Here is a 21,693-nt window from a genome sequence, read left to right on the forward strand (position 1 = left end):
TTTTTATTAAAGGCATAGCTGCAACTTGCAAGCATTCTCGATATCTCATTTTGGTTCAAGTAAATTAAGAAATTGAATCTACACGACACACTTTGGAAAAAAAATCTTGAAAGATTAACCCAGATGTTATCTTTGATTAGAGACAAAGTAACATTCCCTTTTGTTCAGATCTGGCTCTTTCTTCATGGAATTTGATTTGGTGATGTGGATTACTCCTTGGTTCTTTGAATTCAGTACATAGAAATGGGTCACAACCTTCAGAGGCAAAATGGGGCTTGATGGTGTCATTACGTTGTTGACAAAACAAAATGAAAAGAAATTCTCTGCCCCAACAAAGGGAAATAAATGAACATATTTCGAAATAATAATATATATGGAAACGAGTGCATAAAGAAAACGAAAAAAGAAATGCCAATTCTGGATAAATGAGTTTATAATTGAAGTGGGAAAAGGACTGAACTCTGAACATAATTGAATCGGCTTTATACGATGCAAAGCCTATTATTTATTGCTGAAGTCCCGAAAGGTGCTGAACACTGTTGAACATTTTTGAAACATTAGCTGTCTGGTTAATTTAAAAATTTTAAAAAATGATTAAAATGATATATTTCAAAAACATAAAGAAGAATAATAAATTTTTTAAAATTTAATGTACAAAATTAAAGTAGTTGTGAAACATAATAAATAATTTATTTTATTTTTAAAAGAATAAACAACTAAAAAAATCTTCATCTTCTCCAACTTCTTACTTTCTTGACAAGGTAAAAAATGCAATATCATATGAGATCAAACGGTGTCAATACTTAATCTCGTTGGAACCACCAAACATTTTTATACTCTTGGCCGAAAAATCAAAATCTTTCATATAATTATGCTATTGGAAATAAAAACAAAAAAGATTAGAGAAAGAGTTGTCTTCGTCGAAAGGGAAAACTATGATCCTGACTTGTCAATTAGTCCATATTTGAACGAGAAAGTCACACTGTAGTTCTCTATGAGGTCTGCGAGCAAGATCTCCACTATTGCATATGGTAGGGTTGAACAAATAAAGGATTTCCCATCAGACATCCACAATCGGTCGAGCAAAGACGAGCAACGCAAAGAAGGGCTAGATGGTGCATTTCATTGGAAGATAATTATGATTGGCCTAATCGGTCAAACCTCATCCACAGTAGGGAGTGGTCAGTCTTCTTCTTCGCCTTCATCAATGCACGATTGTCGTAGACAACGATAAGACAATTATTGTCGTTAGGTGAGATGACAATTTTGACTGCATAGGAAGGCTGCGACGGAGACATAAGCAAGGCTAGAACAACAATTTTTTTGGGTAAGGGATGAGAGGCAGAACAACGAAAGAAGAAGGGATTCTTAATTAAGAATAATTGGTTAATGAAATTATTATCGTTATTAAATGAATAATAATAATAATAATAATAATAATAATAATGATAGAGTGAATGTTGTTGTTCGTGATTTCAAATTTATTTTTTATTCATTAATTTAGTGATTTTTAATTTTTAAATAAAAATTTGTAATTGTTTTTAACTATTACTATGTTAACTTAATTATTTTAAAATTTATAACACTGATGAATACTAATGTTTCTTATGAAAAATTTTAAAAAAATAACTAAAATAATATATTTTGAAAACATAAATAAATAGAATAAAACTTTTAAAATATAATATACGAAAATAAAATAATTATAAAATATAATGATCAAAAGTGATATTAAATTATTTTAAAATTTAAAAATTAACATAATACAAACATTTTTAATGAAAAATTAAAATAATACATTTTTAAAATATAAAAGATTAAAATAATTTTTTTAAAATTTAATATACCAAAATAAAATAATTATAAAAATAATAGACCCAGAGACATTAATTAAAAACAAACATACTTAACTTTGTATTTTAGTGGACCATAAGTAATATATTGGGTAATATTAATATATATAACTTTTATTTTAAAATTATAAACTATGATTTGTCTTTTAAAAATATTGAAAACAAAAGGGATATGCAAAAGCAAAAGTATGGGTAGACAGTGAATGTAGGCGCGTGTGACATAGTTATGAGTTACGATTTAGGAGAAGTACGCATTGGCATCGCCATTAATATTGATATTGTTATTGGTTTGTGTGTAGAGTCCCATAGACTAGAATGACGGCTACTATCATTCTCTCTCTTCATAACACCCCATTTATGATTTTCCCTTCCCTTCACGCCAATCGCCTGCACTCTCTATACTCTACTTTCTCGTGCTCTGTGACTGTCACTCACTCACTCAAAAACCAAACATGCCCTTAACCCATTCACCTTCTATCTTCTTTGTTGTTGTACTCTAAGGTGAGCTTTTTTTTACGTGTGGTGGCAATGGAAGTTGCGTTGTTGTTGGCTTTTGTAGGCAAGTTGAGAAGGCACTTTTTGTTGCTTGTTGTGGGTATGGTGCTTGTGCTGTTCCTCTCTCCGTTTGTTTCACCTCTTGGTGATGAAGGTGTGTGTGCACGTACTCTCACTTTGAGACACCCCTTTATGTTCATTGTGTTTCCTTTGCATCCCCCATTGAGAAAACAAGAGTTTCTCTTGCATTCGTGCATGGGGTGTCTCTAATGATCACGTTTGGTTAAGTTGGAGGGTTAAAAATGTAAGCTTGGTTGTTTTCATGGATTTTCCCAGAGAAATGGAGTGAGTGAACTCAGTTAATTTGGGGTGTTGTTTGGGTTTTTATTTATTTTTTAATTATTTGTTGTTTTGCCAATAGTTACAGAAAGAATAATTTCATTTGTCGGTTTAATGTGATTGTTGTGTAAGCTAACGACAAAAATAAAACGAAATCCTTAATATTTCTTTTTGCAAAACATAAGAAAAAGGAAGTTGTTATAATATAAAGTCCTTTTTTCCCCTTAATATTATGTAAAATGGCAGACTTAAGGCGTCATTATTTTTCGTGATTTGGAACTGAAAGAAAAAAAAATTGCTTTAACGAACTTTTGTATTTTTTTCTCACTGTTCATGTTTACTGTTCTTTACGCTGTTTCATTGGAAATTTTGTTGGGGGCTAAGCAGAACTACCGTGTTTTGTTTGTTTAAGGTTGAAACATTTGGGACGTATATTTTGTTGTAATTTGTGCACTTTTTAAAATCTTTTTGAGAGTGCTTTGTGATTTGATCTATCGTTCAACATCCCTTTGCTTTGTGAATAATCAAATGTAACAAATCCTTGCTTTGTTACATTTGATTATTAAAATAGATAAAAATAAGATAGTTACATATAGAATGAATGGTAAGATAGTTTATATTATATAGTATCTATAGAAATGTAATAAAAATAAGCTATTTGATCTATAGAGTTGACATTGTATTATGTTGGAAATTACATATAGAATGGATGGTAAGATAGTTTATATTATATAGTATCTATAGAAATATAGATATAGAAATTTTGGAAAATATTTTTTGAACATCAATGTGGGTCAACAAAAAGGTGTACCTTTTGATTTTGGGATGTATTTTTGAGATAAAGTTATTTTATATGGAGAATATAAAAAGCAAGTGAGAGATAAAGTTATTGTATATGGAGTCATACAAGGTGTCAATTTTCTTATGTTCAAATAATATTGCTCATAGATTTTATACACCCATGAGATTTTGATATGCTTGATTTTTCATGCACGTGAAAATGTATATAGGACAAGCATTGATGAAGATTAAGTCTTCATTCAGCAATGTGGCAGATGTTCTGCATGATTGGGATGCTTTGCATAATGACGACTTCTGTTCCTGGCGCGGAGTCTTGTGTGACAATGTCAGCCTTTCTGTGCTTTTTCTGTGTGTTCTCTATCTCTCTGAACTATTAAATCGTGTTAATATCTTTGATTAGCTACATTTTCTGTTAACATTAAGTTACATTGCTTCCTCTTGTTTCTAAAGGAATTTGTCAAGCTTGAATCTTGGTGGGGAGATATCACCAGCCATTGGTGACTTAGTAAACTTGCAATCCATGTATGTATTATATCTTTTGGTTTATTTGATCGTACACTTTTTCTCTTGGCTCTTATTTTTGTATTTAACCTGAATTTTGCTTTTCTGACAGAGACCTGCAGGGAAATAAACTAACTGGTCAAATTCCAGATGAAATTGGAAACTGTGCTGAGCTTATTTATCTGTATGAACCATGACATGATCTTGTTTCTATTTACTTATTTATGTGTCGTTCTTTTCATACCATGCTGGAGTTTCCCATGATACAAATGCTGATCACATGTTTTTCTTTGTTTAATTTGGAAGGGATTTGTCTGATAATCAACTATATGGTGATATACCTTTCTCCATATCAAAGCTAAAGCAACTTGTGTTTCTGTAAGTTTGAAACCTGAACTTGTCATTTAATGTGTTTCTTTGGTTTTTCATGCTACGAAAAGTCCTGAGTTGAGCTGGTGAAAGCAGGAATTTAAAGAGTAATCAGTTGACTGGTCCTATCCCCTCAACATTAACCCAAATTTCAAACTTGAAGACTCTGTAAGTTCTCATTTTGCCATTAATGGGGTATAGAAAACAAAATTGCGATCCAATGTGAGTCATGTCACAGTTAGGATATTGCTATCAAAGTTCCAATAGTCGTATGATTATGCTTTTCAGTGATCTTGCACGAAATAGACTCACTGGTGAGATTCCTAGACTGCTCTATTGGAATGAAGTCTTGCAGTACCTGTGAGTTCTTTTTCATAATATGTTTGTATCATTTACATTTACCGCTATTACATGTTACTTATTATAGTTTACTATACTATGCAACTGTAATTTATAAAAATTTTGGGTTAAAAGCTTAACTGTTTTTGTGTTGCTTATATAATCACGTGATAGGGGGTTGCGAGGTAACATGTTGAGCGGAACTCTGTCCTCTGATATCTGTCAATTGACTGGTTTGTGGTATTTGTGAGTATTTCAACCATTTCAATGAGGTTTCTCTCTCGTTTTTCTTCTTTTTTATATATCCTTTTAATCTTCCTTGGTTTATTAAATTTGCTATTTTGTTCTATTTAACCTGAATTCTCAGTGACGTGAGAGGCAATAATTTGACTGGCACCATACCTGACAGCATTGGAAACTGTACAAATTTTGCAATCTTGTATGCTACTTCACTGATGCTTTCAGTAGCTGCATTGTAGTTGGTTTTTGTCCAAATTGTAACTTTTTTGTAATGAATTTCAGGGATCTTTCATACAATCAGATTTCTGGGGAGATTCCCTATAATATTGGATTTCTTCAAGTAGCTACTTTGTGAGTACATTTGGCTGTGGACCTGATACTACTCTAATGTTTTGCTGACGTATCAGATTATCTTCTAAATATATCACTTCCTGGTAGATTTTTTTTTGTCATCTTGTTATCTAGAATTGTATAGAATGCAGTAATCATTGCCTTCTCTTCCCAGGTCGCTTCAAGGAAATAGACTAACTGGGAAGATTCCAGAAGTCATTGGTTTAATGCAAGCACTTGCCATTTTGTAAGACCAAGTATACTAGTCATGAACATTTTTTTTTATTTTACATTTCTGGAAATAATTTTGGGTCACTGATGAATCATGTATTATTTGTATTATCACATTGTGGAAGGGATTTGAGTGACAATGAGCTAATAGGACCCATTCCTCCCATACTAGGCAATTTGTCTTATACTGGAAAGCTGTAAGTATAATTTCACACAATGATAATAACTCTTGTTAATCATTACTTGTCTTAGTTTGTTTCTTTTCTTTTGTTTTTTATCATTTAGGTACCTTCATGGAAACATGCTTACTGGACCAATACCTCCCGAACTTGGCAATATGTCAAGACTAAGCTACCTGTGAGTTAATCTCCAATTTTAGCGCCCTCATGATCTCCTGATTTCTTCATGAAGTTGCTAAGAAGATTTGTTTTTTCAGGCAATTGAATGACAATCAATTAGTAGGCCAAATTCCTGATGAACTTGGGAAGCTTGAACATTTGTTTGAATTGTGAGTTTTAGTCATTCTGTCTCATGGTCATTTTGCATTTTTCAGTGTCAGTGGTGTTAACTTGCTTCAATTACTGTCATCCAGGAATCTAGCCAATAATCATCTTGAAGGATCTATTCCACTTAACATTAGCTCATGCACTGCCTTGAATAAGTTGTAAGGTTTTTGAACTCTAGTCTGAGAGTATGTGGAATGTTATTGAACATTCTGTAGTGTTATCAATACCATAGCTTGGAGCATTGGCCAATCATTTGTTTGCTTTTGCAGTAATGTGCATGGAAATCATTTAAGTGGTTCAATTCCTTTGAGCTTTAGCAGGCTTGAGAGCTTGACTTATTTGTATGTTTCATCTCCCGTATTTAGACTTGTTTCATTTTTTTTTAGTAAATTTCTTCCCAACTTATTAATGTGATGAAAAAGTTTTGTTGGATTTCCAGAAATCTTTCTGCAAACAACTTTAAAGGGAGTATACCTGTTGAGTTGGGCCATATAATAAATCTTGACACGCTGTAAGTTTCAGGGATCTATCTAGTAATAATTTTTTCTATATATGCTGAATTAGTTTTTTCTGTTATGTTTTAGGGATCTATCTAGCAATAATTTTTCAGGGCATGTTCCGGGGTCAGTTGGTTATCTTGAGCATCTTCTGACCTTGTAAGATGAAAGCTGATATTAAACCATTTGATCTGCCTTGTACTTTTGAATTTCACTTGTTGATGCAATTGTGATATTTCTGCATTGTATTTAGGAACTTGAGCCATAATAGTCTTCAGGGCCCCTTGCCTGCTGAATTTGGAAATCTTAGAAGCATACAGATTATGTGAGTTTTGTTGCTCTTTTTAAAGGTTAAAATTCATAGTCAAATTAAATTGTCTGTTGTGGTTTTAAGGATCCATAACTATCTGTTTCTGCCTCTAGTGATATGTCATTCAACTATCTGTTGGGCAGCATTCCTCCGGAAATTGGTCAGCTGCAGAATCTTGTGTCTCTGTACGTCAAGCAATAATACATTTCCCATTTGATGTTTATTGCACTACACATATTCAGCGTAGCATGTTCATGACTTTTTTGTTTTGCTGAAACTGTGATAGGATTTTGAACAACAATGATTTGCGTGGGAAGATTCCAGATCAGCTTACCAATTGCTTAAGTCTTAACTTCCTGTGTGTATTCCTAACAGCTAGTCACTGTCTTCTTTTAATTTTCTTCAGTGTTGTGATTGAGGGTCTCATGTCTCACTACTTTGTTTCATGTGTTAGAAATGTCTCATACAATAGCTTATCTGGGGTCATTCCTCTCATGAAGAACTTCTCACGGTTTTCTGCTGACAGGTATTGTGGAAAAATCTAGGAATTTCTTGGTTTCAACATTCATTTATCAATGATTTTAATGTGATATGTTGCAGCTTCATTGGAAATCCATTATTATGTGGAAATTGGTTAGGATCCATATGTGATCGTTACATGCCAAAATCCAGAGGTGCGTAACATCCATCTGAAATGACTTGATAGTTGCGATTATATTTATATGTAACATCGGTTTGTGTGGGGTAAAAAGTATTTCAATTCAATGTATTAATGAAACTTATTCTGCACTTTTTTGTTCAGTGGTTTTTTCAAGGGCTGCAATTGTTTGTCTCATTGTTGGTACCATCACATTATTGGCCATGGTAACTATAGCAATCTACAGATCAAGCCAATCAACGCAATTGATTAAAGGATCTAGTGGAACTGGGCAAGGCATGTTGAACATAAGAACTGCTTATGTTTATTGCTTAGTATTATTTTGTGAGCCAAATTCTCACTCGTTTTTGCTTTTGCTTCCTTCTCTTCAGGGCCACCCAAGCTTGTAATTCTTCATATGGGCTTGGCCATCCATACCTTTGATGACATTATGAGAGTTACTGACAATCTCAATGAGAAGTATATTGTAGGGTATGGTGCCTCTAGTACTGTGTACAAGTGTGTTTTAAAGAATTCCCGGCCAATTGCAATTAAACGACTATACAACCAGCATCCACACAGCTCAAGGGAGTTTGAGACAGAACTTGAAACTATTGGCAGTATCAGACACAGGAATCTTGTCACTTTGCATGGTTATGCTCTAACTCCTAATGGAAATCTTCTTTTCTATGACTATATGGAGAATGGCTCTCTGTGGGATCTTCTTCATGGTATATTCACTAACCTTGAAACAACTCCTTATAAATTTTCACTGTGTTATGAAATCTCATCTTCAATAAAAAAACTTGTATGTGGTGCATGGAATTTGGAATTTTCCTCAGATTAATGATGTCTTAATCTTAAACTTGTTAACACATTTGATTCTTTTGTTCGAGGCAATTCAATTAATGTAGCTTTAGATTGTTTTTATGACATCATTGTCTTATCTGACAGGTCCCTCGAAAAAGGTAAAACTTGATTGGGAGGCACGCATGAGGATTGCCGTGGGAACTGCTGAAGGACTTGCTTACCTCCATCATGACTGCAATCCTAGAATCATTCACAGGGATATAAAGTCCTCAAACATCCTGCTGGATGAAAACTTTGAAGCTCGTCTCTCTGATTTTGGCATTGCCAAATGTTTGTCAACTGCAAGAACTCATGCGTCAACGTTTGTTCTTGGCACAATAGGCTATATTGACCCTGAGTATGCCCGAACATCTAGGCTGAATGAAAAATCCGATGTGTATAGCTTTGGCATTGTTCTTCTTGAGCTACTAACTGGGAAGAAAGCAGTGGACAACGATTCCAATTTGCATCACTTGGTAATTATATCTGCATTATTCAATTTTTGGTTAATATTTCTAAAGATTTGATCTTGAGGGCGAGCCTTGGTGCAGCGGTAAAGTTGTGCCTTGGTGACTTGTTGGTCATGGGTTCGAATCCGGAAACAGCCTCTTTGCATATGCAAGGGTAAGGCTGCGTACAATATCCCTCCCCCATACCTTCGCATAGCGAAGAGCCTCTGGGCAATGGGGTACGAAGTTTTTTATTTCTAAAGATTTGATCTTCTGTCGAGCTGAATATTGTCGTGTGATCCTGATCCATAATATAGCCAACTTCATCTAGTGAGACAACTATGTGGTTTGTTAGGTTTGTTTTGTTTATTTGGTATGATCATATTTGAACAAGAAATGCTAAGTATATACATCAGTGTTAGCTCTTGTTTCAGCAACCCTTGGTGCATCATTTTTTTTTGAAGTCAATTCTTGGTGCATCTTTGGTAATACTTAAATATAGAGAAATACTCGCTTATAATTTTCAAAAGCTCACTCGGGAAGCCGGTAAAAATAAATGATTATTTCTTCAAAAGCTAAACCAAACACATTTATATCTTCAATATGCATAAGTCCTGATACATGTGTTTGAGATATCAAGTCTTTTCCTGTTAAAGCTGGCAATAATAATGTTTGTAACATGGCTTGCAGATATTATCCAAGGCAGATAACAACACTATAATGGAGACTGTGGATCCTGAGGTGTCTATTACCTGCATGGATCTGACCCATGTTAAGAAGACCTTTCAGCTTGCTCTTCTTTGCACGAAAAAAAATCCTTCCGAGAGGCCAACCATGCATGAGGTTGCCAGGGTTTTGGCATCACTACTCCCAGCACCTCCCAGTAAAAATATCTTCGTCCCTTCTTCAAAGACCATTGATTATGCACAGTTTGTGATTCAAAAGGGAAAACAAAACAACCTCCACCCCCTACAAATGGATAGGCTACAACCTCAGCAGTTCTCTAATGATCAATGGTTTGTTCGCTTTGAGGATGTTGTATCAAATAACAGCCTCTAGGCACTTCATGTTCAACGTATCCATTATTCATGCCAAAGCCAAATGTTGGGGTGAAGAGTGTGGAGACTTAATTGACAGTAAAGAGAATAGAGCTTATAGAAGGTTTCCACCCTATTTTGTACAAGTATTTCTCTTTAGCAGTACTGGAATGGTTTTCTGCAGACATAACTTGTGAGTTGAACTTACGTCAGGAGAAACATGCCAAGTAGTGCCCCCACCTTAACTATATTTATACTGCAAATCTTATGATACTAATGTTTTATTCCTCAATTTACATGCAAGATAATAACTATAGAATGATAATTCACTATCATCTCAAGTTTGCAAGTTTTCATTGAATTACGCAAGGGGTTGGGAATACTAATGATTGCAACAACACGGGTTCTATCGTGGGAAAGTGAAAGTGAAAAACTTTTGACTTTCGCTTGATACGAAAGTTCATTTTAATATATTAGATCAACTTATTTTAAAATCAAGGTTCTTGTCTTTTTTCATATTTTATTTTATTGTTTATTTGGTTTCTTCTTTTTATCTATTTTGCCCCCTCTTTCACCTTTTCTCTTTCATCTACCTCAAACCCTTTATCTCCTCCGCTACCTAATCATCCTCATTTACTCCGACCACCGCATGCCACTTTGAAAAAGTGATTTTCGATGGCCCTCCTCCTTTCTCCTCATCGGGAACTACCATGATGTTGTAATGCACTGTATCGACACTGTAGCATACTTTCCAGAGCAGTAAAGCGGGGTCTCCCATTGTGTCGTTGTCGACAACGACTCCATTGTCACTGGCAAAATAGAAAAATGCGAGCACGTGAGTGACAAGACAATGGGGATGAACCAGTTACAAGAATTGTGGGGTATTGAGTCGTTGCTGACATCTCCACCTTTAGCTATTAAAAGGAAAAAAAATCCAAGCATGAGAGGGAAGGGTTCACGTCGGCTTTGTTAGAGGCTAGGAGGGCTTTGGGTTTCTTTCCGGTAAGAGTCTAGGAGGGAGAGAGAGAACACCTACGGTAGAGGTAGAGAAGGTGAAAGCATGATGAAGTTGAGGGGAAGAAGAAAAGGGGGAGAGAGAAAGAGAAAAGACGAGGGTAAAATCGAAAAAGTGACAAAAATAAAAAAAGAAAAGAAAAACAAAAAATGATAGCCATTGATTTAAAAATAAGTTGATCTAATAGATTAAAATGAACTTTTGTACCGTGTGAAAGTCTTACAACAAAGTTATACTGTCATACTATGTAAACAATGAATTTCAACTTTAGAGGTATGTGAGTTTAGTTTAATAGGCCAGTATTTTGGTATGGTGCACAATTAAATGATGTTGGTGGCATAGGAATTAAACCTGTTTAGTAAATGAGTCAAAATAGGACCATATAACTTGAAAAAATCAGAATTTTCTTTTTCTGAAATAATACATCCAAATTCTCAGTTAAAAATCAACAAAGTTAAATCCCCTAAGTATATATTGAAATGGGCCTAGTTATCATCTATATAATATACGTAAGAGAAGGAAAAAAGTATGTTTACCACAAAGATAAGAAAAAGAAAATGTATGGCACATGTTCACATCGGATTAGGCATAACTCTTTCACGAGGATAATTCTTCTTGAGTTCCTCCACGAACAAGAATGGGGTAATTGCAATGACACTTCGATACTTAAGTTAGAAACATAGAGATAAGCAAATATCAAGAATGAAAAGGAAATACTTAAGCTTTGGTGACTTTCTTTTATAGTGGTGAAATTGGATGCATAGATCTCAATTTTCCCTTGGAGATAATGTAATTACAGAAAGATATGATCTTATGTTATCTTTCCTTTAATGATAGATAATTTCTGGATTTAGAGGTTATCTCATATCTTTCAGTATAAAAATAAAGTTTCCCTTTTTTTTTATTTTAAAATTGTCATATTCTCTGAATCTAAGTATCCTACTCGGTTGGTTGTCAAATGCAGAGGTCTGCTGAGTTCGAGTAGGACATATGTCCCTCAAGCTTTGAGGCAGATTGTAAGAACTTTATCTTAGTAGTATTCTGGTTTTGCTATTTCTTAGCCAAGTATTCAACTGATTGTAGTTGAATTTAAGAAGTACATCATACCTAAATGTCGCATTTAGGTGTTTTAAATTAATGCCGAGTCTGAGTGACAAGACATTTGAATCGTCATTTTATCAACTTTTATGTCCATTTTAGACACATTTAATGATTTCACACGTTTTTGAAAAAGGCGCAATGATTGTGTCCTTTGAATTTTGAAACATCAAAAGGACAACCAAAGGTCGCATCTCTCCCCAAGCATTAATTTGTGGCTTTGGGAAAGGACCTATCAGTCTAAACGGGTACATCCCTTCAATCACCAAAAGCTTCCAAAACACTATAAAACTTCCCACTCTATTGTTGCTTTTCTGGCCATCCTTCCTATCTTCAGTCACCTTTCTTTTTTCTCGCGTCCTTTTCGTTCATTTATTCATCATTCAGGTACGTTGTCATCAACGCTCTTCCTTTTTCATGTCTTTTTTTAGGGAGCATTTTGCTCGCTCCAGTGGTGGCAGGATGTTGTTGTCAAAGGTTTGTCTAATAGGGGTGAGTTCAAACTACGATCTCGTTCATCTCCACGACGATTATGATGTCACTAGTTACCAAGTCTCCAACATTCACACTGGTGATGTTGTTGCTAGTGATGTCGTGGTTTTTCCTGACGCAGGTGCTGTCGCTCTTGTTTTACTTTTTCAAAGATTTCGATGCTTCCTTTTTCGATGTTGACAAGGACGTCAGTTGTCAAATAGAGTTAGTCAGAAAAGTTGATATGCTTGTGGAGGAAATGCCTGATTTGGCTTAACTTGTTTTTTTTCCTTTTATTTTGTAAAGGCTTAGGACCCCCACCCATCCAATAGGGTCTCCCTTTGATTATTTATATAGCTCTAGGTTTTTTGCTTTTAGGATCTCTTGTAAAATGATCCCGTGCCTAAGATCTAGGTCTATAAGGCAAAATTTACTTGTATCTCTAACACTGTTAGATATTGATTGCTTTACAACATTTCTTTTGAGGTTTTTGAACATTGGAGCCTCCCTCTTGACCCTCCACACTTATTGGTTCATTTGAAGCCTTGTCAGATTGACTATTTAAAATTTGATGATTACTTTGAGTGTTTTCAGCCTCCAACATAGACAACACATCAACTTGATACATATATTAAATATGAAACAAATTTACCTCAAATTGTGATGGGGAAGGGACTACCTCCATGGTTTTCATAACGTTTTTTCAACTGTCTTAGTATGTTGGTTTTCATCATTGATTCGATAAAAAATCGTCTTAGAAAATTTTATTTCTTGTTTAAAAAATGTTTAACACGTTAATATTAAAAAATCGTCTTAAAAACTTCATATTTTAAGACAATTTATCAAAAAACCATTTTAAAATCATGATATTCTAAGATGATTTTCACTTAAAACCAACATTGATTTTTTATTTTATTTTTTTAAACATTTATTTTGTTTTACATCAAAAAAACCTGTAATTTTAGTCATCAAAACCCATACAAATTGTAATAAAATATGACTAAATTGTTTCTTTTCTTATTAATTATCAATAAATTACCAAACCAGCCAACAAAGTGCAGAAAAAAGAGAAACAATGTCGGATTCACATTATTAGCCACTCAAATTAAGAGTTTCAAGCCTCATAATGTGAAACATCACACTTCTTGAAATGAAAACCACTTCAGTCCAATTCCATGAATCAATTATTCCAGTTTGACATATTTTGTTCCAATACAAACATTGATTGGTTTTGTTTAGATATATATGGTGCCTAAGTTAGATGGAAGGTTACCGATTTTGAATTTTTGGATTGGTTTAAAGATTAATTTAATTGTTATTATTATTCTTTTGTTTATCACATTAAATGTTTTTCTTTGCTTAGTTTATTATTACTATTATTATTTTATCTGTGATGCTTTAAATTGTTTACTATATTTTTACTTTATTACTTTTATTTATTATATTTTATTATTACTGTCAATATTAAATTTATTATATTTTACTAAAATTTTATTTTTTTTATCTTCAAAATGAAAAAAAAGAGAGAAGATAAATTGGAGTTAAATGAAACCCAACAAACTAATTCAGAAAAAAGAAAAGAAAAAACGTTGGGCCCATATGGCCCATTATTAACCTTGAAACCCTAATTCTTTAGAATAGTGATCTCCCTCGTAGGATGTTGCTACCCAAACGCCGTTAACAGTAATGCTTTAAAGTGACGGCACAGTCGCGTTTTATTAGCCAATTGCCGCCACTTTTCCCGCAACGGTGAAATTGGAAGCGCAAACATGTCTGTTTCTGCGTCACAAACCGAAGAACAAGTCTCAACTAGAAAACCAACAACACTGTGTGAAGAATGCAAATCGAACCCATCGAAATACACGTGCCCTGGTTGCTCCTTACACTCGTGCAGTCTTCCATGCGTGAAGTCTCACAAAGAGCGAACTGGGTGTAGTGGCAAGAGGAACCAGACTCAGTTTCTTCCTCTTTCGAAGTTTGATGACAGTGTCCTGTTATCTGGTACTTTGCTCCTTAAACCTCGTATTCTGTCTCTGCATGAGCAGAAGAAACGACCCTTTTACATTACTTAATGTCCTTCGAGTCAACAAAACGACCCTTTTGTCAGGTTGTGTTAGTATGAATGAGAAAACACAATTTTTTTTTTCGGAATAGAGAATTGGTTGAAGTGCCCATTGATTATATTTGGTCAAAATTATGTCTTTATATTATTTTATACTTTGAGGATGCACATCCTTGTTCATGGTTCTTCTTAGATTTAATTATCAGCATTTTGCATGTTCTTCATTCATCATGTTTATTGTTGTTATCGTGTCTGATTTTTTGTAAATGTGTACAGCTGCACTTGGATAGTTTTGTTGGTGGATTCTTCTAATTTATCTATGTCTGAATCTATGTGTTTATTTTTGTGATGTTCCCTGGTTAGACTATAATTTGCTGGAGGAGGTGAAGAGGGTGGCTGAATCTGCTCAAAGAATGAGAAATAAATTGGGCATTTATGCCTATTTTAAGTTACCTCGTTACCTTAGAAGCCTAAAGAATGCTGCTGGGAGCAGGAGAACCAAACTGATGTTTCTCCCTAATGGAATGTCTAAAAGAGAGAAGAACCGGTCTCAATATGACCAGAGGTATTTTCATCATTTTATAACTAGCTTTTGTTGCATTAGGAGGACGTCCTTTTTGTACTTTGCTAATTACTGTTTCCTAGTTTAATTTTGATCTTTTGGTATATACTGTATACGTGATATACAAAGAGGATATGCGGGGCTCTTATTATAAGTTTTTTTTTTTTATCAAGTTGTGATGATTTCTTTTTAACACATTGATGCCAAATGGAGATGTAGATTATAAGAATGCTTCATTTTTAGATTGCTAACTTTTGCTTGATACAATGCTTTCAGGAAGAAGTTTATATCTTGGACAATTGAATTACATTTTCACTCAACAGATATTGTTTTACTCGACCATGGGTGAGTAACATAGATGAATCCTTTGATTTGGAATACAATACTACTACACCTTATATTCCTATTGCATGCTTGGACTCTATAGAATACAATTTTTGAATTATGCTCATGTTCTCCAGAGTTGATGAAAATACAAGCTTTTACTCCATTCTAGAGAAGCACCTCATGCCTGGTCCTTGGAAGAATCAGCTAAAGCAATTCTGTGAAGTCCAGCTGGATTGTCTAAAGCTTTTCATTCGTAAATACCCGAAGGTAGTTTTCTTTACCTTTTCTATGGTTGAAATTCTGTATAATACTGAGCTGGCAGACTTGTAGGATCACGTTGACTGAACACATCAAGATATGATTTCATATTAGTTATTAATTTTATCTTGTTCATGCAAATACAGGGTCCCAAGTCACCTTTCAAAGAGTTGGATATAAAAGCGCCAATCAGACAACAATTAGCAAATATAGTCATTTTGGAGTTTCCTGTTGTTTTTGTTTTCTTGCCATCTCATAGAATCAATTTTGAAGTTATTAAGGATGTCAATACCAGCAAGCATAAATCACTGCAGAAAGATTGTGAAGACAACCAAATCCCTCAAGGTTTATCATTTAGGGAGGAAGTGATAGAAGATGACAACAACTCTGCAGATCCTCGGGTTCTTGATCTCATGAAGCAAGTGGAATCAAGTTTATCGCATGAAGTGATGACCCAAAATATGAGTTCTGAGAAAGCACCAAATGATTCCTCAGAGAAGTCTCTGTTTGAAGGAGCTACTGGGGGTAATCTTTCGAATTCTTTGATGGAAACCAATGAACTAAAATTCTCTGAAGATATGGCATTTGACTTTGATCAGGATTTGATGGATTTCTATACTGATATATTGGATCAGACAAATCCTGGTGATCTTTTTGATTTTGATAGTGAATTTGCCAATAAAGCAGAAAATGAAATTGATTTAATTGGTACTAGTGAATTATTCCCTTTGCCAGAGGAATTGGAGGAAGGGGAAATTTTAGAATAATTGGTAGTCTATAATTCAATTCTGTTGAATAGTTGGAGAGAAAATGAGAAAACATTGACAACATCAATAATATTATATGTTTTGAGGTTGAGGTCCATTACTTCCAATAATATGTTTGAAGCTGAGTTTTCAGTTGTGCGGACATGATTTAAAAGTTCATATTTTCCTTTATATTCAGCGTGACAGATTTTAGATTGCTATCTTTTTGTGCCATGATAGAACTTTAAGAGTTAAGAATTTCACTGTCAAAGATGTTCTTAGTCCAGTTTATTTAAATAGTGGTATCTTTGAAGATCGCTTATTAAAAATATAGCAAGTTAACATCAATACTATCAAAATCACGATCAAAATGCATAACAATAACTACTGTATTGTGAAGAGCCTGTGGTGGTCAAACAGCTTAAAAAATCCACAGATGCAGGCACCCAATTTGCTTCTGTAATTCTGAACTTTCATCCTTCATTAATATCAATAAACCCTTCAATTTTTTTTTTTTTTTATAGATTACTGACCTCGTTTAAGTAACTTTTCAAATCTTATTTTTTCTAAGTTCACAATACAAGCACACTCACATTACTTAGCAAAAGAACTCCCTCACTCCAAATGTCTTGATACAGTAATCAAACTTATTTCATAATCGATAATAATAAAAAAATCTTGTAATTTTACTAAAGCAAGATTCGCTCTAGAAGAAAATCAAAACTGCATTTGATTTCCGTAATCCAAGGCAATGGTAACGAGGATGGAAAGACCAAGCTTAACAAAATTCAGCAGGACAATGCTTAACCATTACCAAACATTTTCGACAAGCGAGGATATGAATGTGCAGTACTTGGGATATTTCAAGATACATCTCAGAAAACATTTTTAAAAAAGATACTTTTACCTCTATGAAGTTATCCGGTCATTTTTTAATTTAAACATTCAATGAGTGTCCTTGAATAAATAAATAATGTATGGACAATATATTATTTGATTGAGAAAAAGAAGTAAAAGAAAATATAAATATAATAAGAGATATAATGAAAAAGAAAGAAAAAATAATATAAAAAATGAACTTTTGTATGCGAGTGTATGATTGAAAAAAATGTGATTTTTTCCCTTGTTAATGTCAGCATGTTAATTATTAAAATTTGGAGATGAACATCTTTAAAAATAACTAATTTAAAAAATGTGCAAAAAAAAAAAAACTTAAATTAATTTGAACACAAAAATACTTTTGGCAATATTGATGGTGTGGGATAGCTACGTTTAAGGAAAAGACCGTATTTTACAATGAGTATGATGACTACTGAGTGGTTGTAAAATGATTGTACTATGTGTGGCAGTTGTACGAATGTGTCGTTTCCACACAAATATCATCCCCCAAGGCCAAGGTACCATTTTGTATGCATGCAAATATGAAATGTCAATTATCATCAATGATTGAGCAAGTCAAGTATACGAGGTTACGAGTAGTACATGATATCATTTCCATACATAAATTTAAAAACAAAATGGTTGCAAAAAGCATGCACCAGCCGGGAATCGAACCCGGGTCTGTACCGTGGCAGGGTACTATTCTACCACTAGACCACTGGTGCTGATTTTGAAAGGCTTATAAGTACATAGATTTATAAACACTAGAAGCTAATTCATAGTTACACTTAAGAACAATAGAGGTACATATTCTGAAGAAACATTATATTATTTTCCCCCTAATTAAACAAGATTTTGTGAGGCCTACTTGCCGTTGTACAATAACATCATGTGGGTACCAATCCAGCTCATTCTAAATACGAAAGATGATTTTTATTTTGTAATCAAATGTGTAATACTGTAATAGTATGTAAAATCAATTATAGTTAAATGATTCAAATTTAAATGTAAAGTGATATGTATATAAATAAATAGATGTGGATCATATATAGAGATTTTTAAAAAAAAAATAAATAACAGATCTTGCAATTAACAAAAGAATGATATTTTTGTGATACACATCGTATGCAAGTTCGGATGAATTCTATTTATTGTAAGATTTATCTATATTTGTTCAACAATGATTAAGTATTCAATCTGAAGTTATATATAGGTAAAAAAATAATTTTATATATTGGACATGTAAATAAATTTAATTAATTTGGTCCTATTTAATATTATTATTCCTAAAACACCTTTCATTTAATTTTAATTCTATTTTCAATGAATTTTTTTTTCATGATATCAAATTCTAATGAATAATATTTTTGAAATAATTTTATTTTTTACTTAAAATTAATATAATTAAATTATCTCAAGATTATTACATTATTTATACTGGTGACAACCTGATTTAAGCTAGGGACGGGGAAAACGTTCAATCAATTGGGATATATATGCCAATACGGTTCATGAGTTTTAAGGGTCGTAAAAGACGTGAATTGAATAGTTAGTTAGCTTAGAAAATTGAGTAAAAGGAATTTTGGAAATCAAGTAAGCAGCAACATATATATGACTGAGTTACGTAACTCGATGAATTCATCAATTCAAATGAGTTTTGTTTGAGACTAAAAAAGTGGAAGAAGTGATGTATATACATATTGAACAGTTCACGCCCAAGGTCAAAGCATTGCTATTTGTATGTAGTTTTAAAAAAGAAACCAAGCGCGTTTGATGCATGAACTATTACTATTAGTTATTTGCTGATATATTTTTAATCTTCCAATTACATTCTTTTCTTATTTATAGCATAGTATTTGAAATGCATGTCATTCCTAAATCAGCAAAATGGCCAACGTGACCATTACAACCACACTTGACCTAAGGTCTTATGTAGCAGTAGCATTTACCAAAGAATCAATGATACAAAAACACCTTATTTTAAACACTCTACCAACATATTTCATTTCTTTTTATTCTCTTTTCCTATCACCGTCATAAACTCAATAATACTTATATTTTTTTTTCTTATAGCATAATTAGTATTCATCAAACATTTTTCTTCACTGAAAATGTTATATAGATGTTGTGATAAACGATGCATTAAAACTTAAAAGGTCCTCATGGCTTTAAGAAGCAAAGTTGGCGAGATGGGGGACCACAGTTTCACTTCACACACCAAAAATTAAAAAGAAGTTAAGAGGGTGACTCAGGATATGGATCCTTTACAAGTGAGAGTAACGTGATCAGACAATGGCAATATTTAGGATAGTGTTAATTATAAAAAAAACCAATAATGCTATATCCATTTCTTCATTGGTAATTTTATAAATGTAGTAGCTGCTCCAATCAGATTATCTAGAGATAAGGTTTCTCAATGAAGGGCTAGACAAGAAATCTTCTTCATCTTTCTTCTGTTGTAGAAATGAACGTGAATTGAATCTGGGAACGCCAATTGAGGAAGACGGGAATGCTGATGTGCTTAGAAGATTGAATGAACTCCGTGTGCTCATCTTCATCATCGCATTCAAACCGCCCTTTGTTTGAACTATCAGAGCTGATGAATCAATTTCCTGCATGATATATGCATGCCTTGTTTTAACTTTCGTTCAATTTCCTTCTTTGGTGTAAGTTGGTGAGTTAAATAGCTTTTATCACATATACATGCAGGAGAGGTTTGTCTAATGTCTATGTTTTATCAAGGGAAGACTCAGTCTTTCAGTTCTCTAGCTAGCCTGGAGAGCATGCAATATCTTCCAAATGAAGATATAAACCGTGTAAAAAATCACAACTGGCTCTATAAACTAAGCTTGGATTCGATCTGAAAAGGGATTCTATGGTCTATGGAGTTAGTGGTAGAAATCTGTTATTTGCCTTTTTATTTTTCCCCCTACAGAGATGCAGATGCTTATCTCACAGTAATCCTTGCTTGCAAAGAGGGCAACCGGATGTAATTTTTAGCCATTGATCCACACATTTTAGGTGGAACATATGAGAACAGGGCAATTGTCTAACTTGCTCTTTGTCTTTGTACTTAGCTAAGCAGATACAGCATTCCTGTAATCACATCACAACATAACAAATCTATCACCAATTCAATAGAAAAGTGTAATGGAACTTAGAAGCATATACCCGAATGAAGGGCTAGCAAATACAATTGTCATTTTTTTGTCTCATGGAATTTTGAGTAGCATTACTTAATCTATATGCATTATTAATGGTGCCACTTACTGGGTCTTCACTGCTCTTCACTTCTTTATGTCTCCAACTTGGAAGTTGTGAAATTTGATCATCAGAAGAAGCCATGTTCATGTTGTAGCCGAGGAGGGTGCTAATTAGTGGCACAAAGCAGCATAACAACACAAACAGTAGTAAATGGAATGAGTAGCACATTGCATTCCAAGCAAGGAGAATGATGCAGACCACGTGGAGCTTTGGAGCTTCATGGAAAGATCGAAAACGTGACTCAAAAACCCAAACAATGCCCAACACAAACCATATGGCGAAGAAAAGCTCAAGTCGCCATTTATTCATCAAGTGTGACATCCTGTACAATACAGTGCAAACTCAAATTTCAACCACAAAAAGGTTGCATTGAGTAAAATGACTATGGAAGTTATTCCAGACAATATAATACAAATAGATTTTACAATCTCTTTTTCAGTTCCTACTTGGTACTGTTCATTATTAGATTATGGTTTCTCGTTAACTTGAAATTACATTTTAATAGAAAAAAGAAGTTGGTAACACTTATATATTAGGCTTTTCATTTTTCACATGATTTATATCCATAACTAGATAGAAAAGAATGCACTAAACTAAATATTCTACACTTTTAGAAGTAAAAGCCACGAACTGATCGCAGTGAAAAAGGTGTGTGAGGGTATTTGATTCTTTCAAGTTCTTTTAAGGGGAAAAATTAAAATCACGATAACTTTATGATTACTTGACACAAGGTATTTTCCTATCTTCAACAATCCATTGTCAATACACTAATAATAAATTTGACTGAAAGAAGGTTGAAGTGCATAGCATACCTGGTTTCTTCATTGTTTCTCTGCTGTTCCATATCAGAAAGGTTCTGAGCATTTCCTTGTGTCAGATGAATAAGTAGCAGGAAATTAAGAATACAGCCAATATCATAACCAGAAATCCATATCCTTATAGGCCAAATAGGCCTCTCCCTCTCGGAAATGGCCAAAGTGAACGTTATAATGGTTATCTGGACAACCAAGGTAATAAACTCCAGCATCATCCAAGTGCTAGAATTGAAAGGGTTGGAGCCAAGATTAGAGCTTGATCCATTTTGGTAATGAAAAACTCTTCTTAAAAAGTTAAACCATTTAGCTCTAGATATTCTCATGGCCATCCGAATTAAAAAGGATGAAGGGGTGTCACGTGTGGCAGAATTTGAAGAAAATGTAACAACGCTATACTCTCTAGAATTCATTGG

The 21,693-nt window shown here is 33.7% G+C and overlaps 2 protein-coding genes, 1 non-coding gene and 1 pseudogene across 4 annotated transcripts; 2 read left to right on the forward strand and 2 right to left on the reverse strand.

Annotated features, from left to right (window-relative positions):
* Positions 1-2,154: 2,154 nt before the first annotated feature.
* On the forward strand, positions 2,155-10,118 carry LOC114389635 (LRR receptor-like serine/threonine-protein kinase ERL1). Of its 2 annotated transcripts, none has more exons than XM_028350348.1 (27): positions 2,155-2,502; positions 3,698-3,836; positions 3,939-4,010; positions 4,102-4,173; positions 4,296-4,367; positions 4,455-4,526; positions 4,647-4,718; positions 4,872-4,943; positions 5,065-5,136; positions 5,220-5,288; positions 5,443-5,514; positions 5,624-5,695; positions 5,784-5,855; positions 5,935-6,006; positions 6,091-6,162; positions 6,274-6,345; positions 6,444-6,515; positions 6,589-6,660; positions 6,755-6,826; positions 6,925-6,996; positions 7,098-7,169; positions 7,266-7,337; positions 7,412-7,485; positions 7,614-7,745; positions 7,841-8,179; positions 8,403-8,773; positions 9,437-10,118. In XM_028350348.1, the coding sequence occupies exons 1-27, from the start codon at positions 2,382-2,384 to the stop codon at positions 9,803-9,805; spliced, it is 2,982 nt and encodes a 993-aa protein (XP_028206149.1). In that variant the 5' UTR covers positions 2,155-2,381; the 3' UTR covers positions 9,806-10,118. The 2 variants fall into 2 exon arrangements, with proteins under 2 accessions (XP_028206149.1, XP_028206150.1); XM_028350349.1 differs by having other exon boundaries at positions 2,155-2,354.
* A 4,018-nt stretch (positions 10,119-14,136) lies between these two features.
* Positions 14,137-16,512, forward strand: LOC114389569 (box C/D snoRNA protein 1-like). The gene is made up of 5 exons (XM_028350267.1): positions 14,137-14,368; positions 14,793-14,994; positions 15,268-15,336; positions 15,453-15,585; positions 15,723-16,512. The coding sequence occupies exons 1-5, from the start codon at positions 14,137-14,139 to the stop codon at positions 16,341-16,343; spliced, it is 1,257 nt and encodes a 418-aa protein (XP_028206068.1). The 3' UTR covers positions 16,344-16,512.
* A 1,343-nt stretch (positions 16,513-17,855) lies between these two features.
* Positions 17,856-17,926, reverse strand: TRNAG-GCC. The gene has a single exon. It is a non-coding gene; the product is annotated as a tRNA-Gly (tRNA).
* A 2,222-nt stretch (positions 17,927-20,148) lies between these two features.
* Positions 20,149-21,690, reverse strand: LOC114390041 (annotated as a pseudogene).
* Positions 21,691-21,693: the final 3 nt, after the last annotated feature.

This window comes from Glycine soja, chromosome 16, assembly GCF_004193775.1.
Source record: "Glycine soja cultivar W05 chromosome 16, ASM419377v2, whole genome shotgun sequence".
Lineage (NCBI taxonomy): Eukaryota > Viridiplantae > Streptophyta > Magnoliopsida > Fabales > Fabaceae > Glycine > Glycine soja.

Excerpts from the sequence above, each read along its gene's own strand:
- LOC114389635 (XM_028350348.1), top strand. The coding sequence starts at position 2,382 with ATGGAAGTTGCGTTGTTGTTGGCTTTTGTAGGCAAGTTGAGAAGGCAC. Across the intron at positions 4,174-4,295 it reads TGTGCTGAGCTTATTTATCT|GGATTTGTCTGATAATCAAC; the intron begins GTATGAACCATG and ends TTAATTTGGAAG. Across the intron at positions 6,007-6,090 it reads CTTGAACATTTGTTTGAATT|GAATCTAGCCAATAATCATC; the intron begins GTGAGTTTTAGT and ends ACTGTCATCCAG.
- LOC114389569 (XM_028350267.1), top strand. The coding sequence starts at position 14,137 with ATGTCTGTTTCTGCGTCACAAACCGAAGAACAAGTCTCAACTAGAAAA. Across the intron at positions 14,995-15,267 it reads CGGTCTCAATATGACCAGAG|GAAGAAGTTTATATCTTGGA; the intron begins GTATTTTCATCA and ends CAATGCTTTCAG. Across the intron at positions 15,586-15,722 it reads TCATTCGTAAATACCCGAAG|GGTCCCAAGTCACCTTTCAA; the intron begins GTAGTTTTCTTT and ends ATGCAAATACAG.